The sequence below is a fragment of the Arachis stenosperma genome, chromosome 5 (assembly GCF_014773155.1).
Source record: "Arachis stenosperma cultivar V10309 chromosome 5, arast.V10309.gnm1.PFL2, whole genome shotgun sequence".
In the NCBI taxonomy this organism is placed as follows: domain Eukaryota; kingdom Viridiplantae; phylum Streptophyta; class Magnoliopsida; order Fabales; family Fabaceae; genus Arachis; species Arachis stenosperma.
Window position 1 is genome coordinate 129,022,815 of NC_080381.1, and position 6,137 is coordinate 129,028,951.

Sequence of the window (6,137 nt, forward strand, 5' to 3'; positions counted from 1 at the left end):
ATTAAAAAATTATATTAAAATAATATTTTAAACTGTAACATAAAAATATGAAATAATTAAAATTTTATTTTATATTACTTGATAAATAATTAAATTATTGTATTCAAAATTTTAATTACATAAATTTGATTATTTTAAGTCTTACTAATATAAATAAATATATAATGTGATAGGCATATATTTAGTATTATACTATTTATTCTATTTTTAAAAAAATTAAAAAAATGAAAACGTTAATGTTTTTATGTATTATATATAATATTTTAAATAAATTATATTTTTAAAATATTTTGAATGAAAAAATATATTATATAATAATATTTATAACAACAGTTAGTTAATAAATTTTGAATATAATAATTTAATTATTTATTAAATAATATAAAATAAAATTTTAATTATATTATATTTTTATGTTATAGTTTAAAATATTATTTTAATATAATTTTTAATATTATAAAAATTTCTTGTATAATAATTAACTTAATGAATAAAAAATATTCATAAATTTTGTATTTATATATTTTATATTTAATTATTTAAGAATAAAAGATTTTATTGCCATTTAAAGTATTATGTATTAAAGTATTGTCATTTAAAATATTTATTTATGTATTAAAATATTCTGTATTTATTAGAGTCTATCGATACTCTTCTTTTATAGTAGCCTTTAATTTTCATATAATAAAATCTAATACTCTATATAAATGTGACACATCCAATAAACACATAATTATTATACTTATTTTAGACATATCCGAAATTATACCCCTAATTAAATTCTCATAATTAGATTTACTTTAGTTTTATCTCCATAACTATTTTTTTTATTCTTTTCAGTTAAGTAAAGAAAAAATAAATTCTCCAAAATCAAATGTTATATACAAAATAAACAAAACAAAACAAAATCCTTATATTGAATATGTATACACCTAGAAAAAAAATTTTCAAATTAAACATTATATTACAAAATGAAAAAGAAACAAATTTTTTAGTACTATCATTAATGTCATAACTTAAAAAAAATACAAAATGAAAACAAAAATCAAAATTTTTAATACTATCATTAATGTCATAACTTAAGATGGCAAATGGATTAACTATGGAGGTAGATGACGGAATAAGAACTCGATTTTAGAAGGATGTTTGGCTACAGGATGGTTTATTGAAAGATTTTTTTTTAAGATTTTCTCCGTTTCAAACCAAAGAGGATCTATCATAAAAAATTTGTGGGTTTTGCAGGAGCGCAGGTACGTATAAGAAAAGGGGGGCAATGGCCCCCCCAAAATTTTAATTTTTATTTAAAAAAAAAAATAGAAGTCTATTCCCTTTTTTTTTATTTCTCAGCCCCCTCTTTTTTTATTCTATAACTTTTTCAACTCCTTCTAGTTTTTAAAAAATCCAGCCCAATAACCCATTCCCTATCCCTTTATTTTTATTTCCCAATTCCCAGCGCTACAAGCCTCCAACCAGTTTCCCATCCCTTTTTTTATTTATCAGCGTCTCCTCCTCTCTCCATTCCCATCTTCACTTTCTAAAATTTCAGGTAACAACTTTTTCTATTCTTCTTTTTCTTTATTTTTTTAATCTTTTTATCTTTTACCTCTTTGACTCTTTTTTTTTTTTTGCAGATTAAAAATAAAAGATAATAGTTCAACAAGTGATTTTTAACTTCTTTTTCTCAAAAAAGGTTCTATTTTTATTCTTTTTTATATATTTAATTATTTACTTAATTAGTTAATTTATTATTATTTGTTAATTAATTTTATGTTATTATATGTTAGCTTGTATATTTAGTTTTTTTTATTAGTTAACTATTTAATTACAATTTTATATTATTTATACTAGGATGTTAGTATTATTGTTCTGAATTTTAATATTTTATTTTAAATTAAAATATAATTTTTATATTTTATAAAGATTTAGACTGTAATTTACACTTTTTGCTAAATATATTTTTAATTATAGGAACTTATTTGGCTATTTGAATCATGAGTAAGTTCAAAACCATTGATACATTTTTTAAAAGAAAAGATCAAGAGAATGAAGATGCTTCTACTATTACTACTCCAATACTTGAGGGGTCATCAAATTTCATTACTTCAAGTTCTCCATTGAATAGCTCAAAGCGTCCACGACTTCTTCCAAATCAACTAGATGTTTTTCGTTTGGAAAGAGATCCTGGAATGCGACCAATGATTTGGAAGTTTCCTCCAAATAAAAGAGATGAAATCCGTCGGGCTTATATTAAAGTTGGGCCAAATCAACCAATTCTTGATAATTATCCATTTTCTGGTGATAAAAGTCATCGTCGCTTTCAAGCTTCATGGTTTAAATTGTTCCCATCTTGGTTAGAATATTCTATAGAAGATGATGCTATATTGTTTTCCGTGCTTTCTTTTTGCTAAGGAACCTTCAATCAATACGGGTTCAAATGCTTTTATTGAGAATGGTTTCAGGAATTGGAAGAAAGTAAATAGTGGAAAAGAATGTGCTCTTTTGAATCACATTAGCAAAGGTCCTAACTCATTCCATCATAAGGCGCTGAAATCATGTGATGATTTGATGAAACAATCACAACATATCGACAGACTTCTTCATAAGCAAACATCAGAAGAGATTGAAAAGAATCGAATTCGACTAGGAGCATCTATAGATTGCATTAGATGGTTGATATTTCAAGGTTGTGCATACAGAGGACATGATGAAAGCCAAAGTTCAAGCAACAGAGGTAACTTTTTGGAAATGTTGAAATTTTTGGGATCTTACAATGAAAGAGTGAAAAAGAATGTTTTGGAAAATGCTCCAAAAAATGCTAAATATACTTCAAATGATGTTCAAAAAGAAATTCTACATATTCTTGCTACTAAGGTGAGAAATTCAATTAGAGAAGAGATTGGAGATGCCAAATTTTGTATTATTGTTGATGAAGCTATATATGAATCTAAAAAGGAGCAAATGGCCATTGTTTTGAGATTTGTTGCTCTAGATGGTTTTGTTAAAGAGAAATTCTTTGATCTTGTGCATGTCACTGATACTTGTGCAACAACTTTAAAGAAAGAATTGATTTCTGTCATTTCTCATTATAATCTCCAAGTTGAAAATATTAGGGGTCAAGGGTATGATGGTGCTAGCAACATGCGGGGTGAGTGGAATGGTTTGCAAGCTTTGTTTCTTAAAGATTCTCCACAAGCATACTATGTACATTGTTTTGCTCATAGGTTACAATTAGCATTGGTGGCAGCTTCAAGAGAGGTACTTCAAATTCATGAATTTTTTACTCAATTAAACTCTATTGTCACTATTGTTAGTGCTTCTTCAAAAAGACATGATAAATTACAAGAAGCTCAAGCAATTGAAAATGCAAACTTGGTTGCTCAAAATGAATTAGAAACAGGCAAAGGTGCGAATCAAATAAGCACTTTACAAAGAACTGGGGATACTCGATGGAGCTCTCACTTTAATTCTATTTGCAGTTTGGTAAAAATGTTTACTGCTACCAACATTGTTCTCAATAATATCATTGAAGACGGGACAACTTATGCACAAAGAGGTGAGGCTTATGGTGTTAGTAAAATATTATTGTCATTTGAATTTGTTTTCACTTTGCACTTGATGAAAGAGATTATGGGAATCACTAATGTTCTTTGCCAAGCACTGCAACAACAATCTCAAGATATTCTTAATGCAATGCATATTGTTTCTACATCAAAGTTACTTCTTCAACAATTAAGGGATGGTGGATGGTGCAATTTTCTTGCAAATGTTAAAGATTTTTGTGAAAAGCATGAAATTGAAGTCCCTAATATGAGTGCACAATATGTTTTTGGAAGAGGTCGATCTCGTCAACCAAGTGTGACAGTTGAGCATCATTATCGAATAGATATATTCTTGGCAACAATTGACTCTCAAATACAAGAGTTGAATAGTAGATTTAATGAGCAAACAATAGAGCTTTTGACTTTGAGTTGTGCTTTGGATCCTAAGGACAATTTCAAATCATTTAATATTAAAGAAATTAGCAAGTCAGCAGAGAAGTTTATCCCCTTGACTTTCCTTCTAATGAGCTAAATATTTTGAAATCTCAGTTGCAACATTATCAGCATGATATACCAAATCATTTGAAAGGCATTGGTACACTTTCTGAATTGTGCAACAAGTTGCAAGAAACGGGAAAATCAAGAATTTATCACATGATTGATAGATTAATACGTCTTATTTTGACTCTACCAGTGTCTACAGCAACAACAGAAAGAACTTTTTCAGCAATGAAAATTGTTAAGACAAGACTCCGAAGTAAGATGGCTGATGAATTTCTTGCAGATAATTTGGTCATCTATATAGAGAAAGAATTAGCAGCTATTTTCGACACAAATTCAATTATAGATGATTTTGAAAATAGAAAAAAACGTCGAATAGCCTTTTCATGATATAAAACTGTAAGTGGTAATTTTTATATATTATTGTCTTACTTTGATTGAGATTATATATTTATTTTTTTTAATTTTATCAATAGAAATAGTAATATAAAATATTTCTAATAAATTATTAAATACCGCCCCCCTAAATAGTTAGCCTAGCTTCGCCCCTGTGGTTTTGGGATGAATTAGAGTGTATATGAAACTTTCAATGGATGCAAAAATTATACCAGTGAGAGTTAAAATTATTAAATCAGCTATATGATACACTAAGACCTGTTCAGATATCTAATGACAGAGAGGATAAGGTCGTCTGGAAATTTGATAGACAAGGAATATTTTCTACTAACTCATTTGTGTAGGTATTGCAGATAGAAACGCTTTTGGAGAACGTAACAAGTTATAGCTTCACCAAAATAATTTGGAGAGGATTAGTTCTGCCAAAAGTAGAGTTGTTTGCTTGGTTTGTTTTTATTGGCAGAGTGAATATAAAGGAAAGACTGAGTAGACTTGAAATTGTTACTCAAGGTTATAATGTCTGTGTTTTATGTAAAAAGGATGTTGAATATATTCATCATTTATTTTTTGATTGTGAGTTTACTTGACAGATGTGGTGCACATGGCTATCTGAATTTGGACGGTTGTGGTCCTTTCCAAGAACATTAAAGGATCATTTTAAAAATTGGAAATGAGTTTCTACTAAAAAAGAGGAGCGTAAGAAGTGGTTGATGAGAATCTTTGCAATTATTTAGAATGTGTGGGTAGAAAGAAATGAGAGGATATTTCGGAATAAGGAGACATGTGTGGGAGTAATTATCAACAAATCATTTTTGAGCTACAAGGATTGGAGCGGTGCTGATTCCTTTTGTTATTGATGACAATGTCAAATATGACAAAGGAATTAGTTATTATAGTTTATGTTTAGTTATTTGCTTTGTTGTTTTTCTACTTCACTCTACTGTATTAAGCGCTCTTGTTTCAAAAAAAAAAAAAAGAAAATACAAATAAAAAGTCAACTCAAACAAATCAATACCATCAGAGTATGTTTTATAAATCTGTTCCATACTTCCCGACGTGCCCTTGAGTTTGCATCATTGGTGGTAATGCTTTCCTTGTCTACCGGGTGATGCAGTTTTTGTAGCAGTCAATTCGACATCGTTGTGTTATGAACTTATGATTCAATTATGTTTTAGTAAGTGATATCAGGGGTACTTTTTCTATCTATATCAACATTAATGATCTAAAAATAATACATGAATGTTATCATAGGCTTAGAATTTTGCAAACTGATTTTTTTTTTTTTAAAGAAGATCCTTGGAGTATTATCGATGTCTTCCTCAATTTCTTTGATTTTAAGACTAATAAAAAACTTCAACTCTCTCGTCACCCTCATCTCAAATTCACTTTTCATTAAATCAGCGAAGTGTTTGCATAATAAATTTTGAGTTGTTCCGAAAATGATGTTATCTGCATATATCTAAACAACTAAAAGGTCTTAATCTTGATGAAGAATGAACAAAGTCGAATTATAAATGCCTTTCTTGAAGCCGTTCTGAGTTAAAAAAGAACCCGAACGATTATACAAAGCTTTTGGAGCTTACTTGAGACCTTATAATGCTTTAAATCCAACAGCCTATCTCATATATACTTTCTCATATATAAATTCATTTACAACTTATTTTAAAATTTTTATTGATATAGAATTAAATTAAATTGAAT

The 6,137-nt window shown here is 27.9% G+C and overlaps 1 protein-coding gene across 1 annotated transcript; it reads left to right on the top strand.

Annotated features, from left to right (window-relative positions):
- The first annotated feature begins 2,370 nt into the window (after nt 1-2,370).
- On the top strand, nt 2,371-4,071 carry LOC130981381 (uncharacterized). Its single transcript, XM_057904971.1, has one exon. It carries the CDS (start codon nt 2,371-2,373, stop codon nt 4,069-4,071), a length of 1,701 nt encoding a protein of 566 aa, XP_057760954.1.
- The last annotated feature ends 2,066 nt before the right edge of the window (nt 4,072-6,137 follow it).

Coding starts and splice junctions, on each gene's coding strand:
- LOC130981381 (XM_057904971.1), top strand. CDS start 2,371: ATGATGCTATATTGTTTTCCGTGCTTTCTTTTTGCTAAGGAACCTTCA.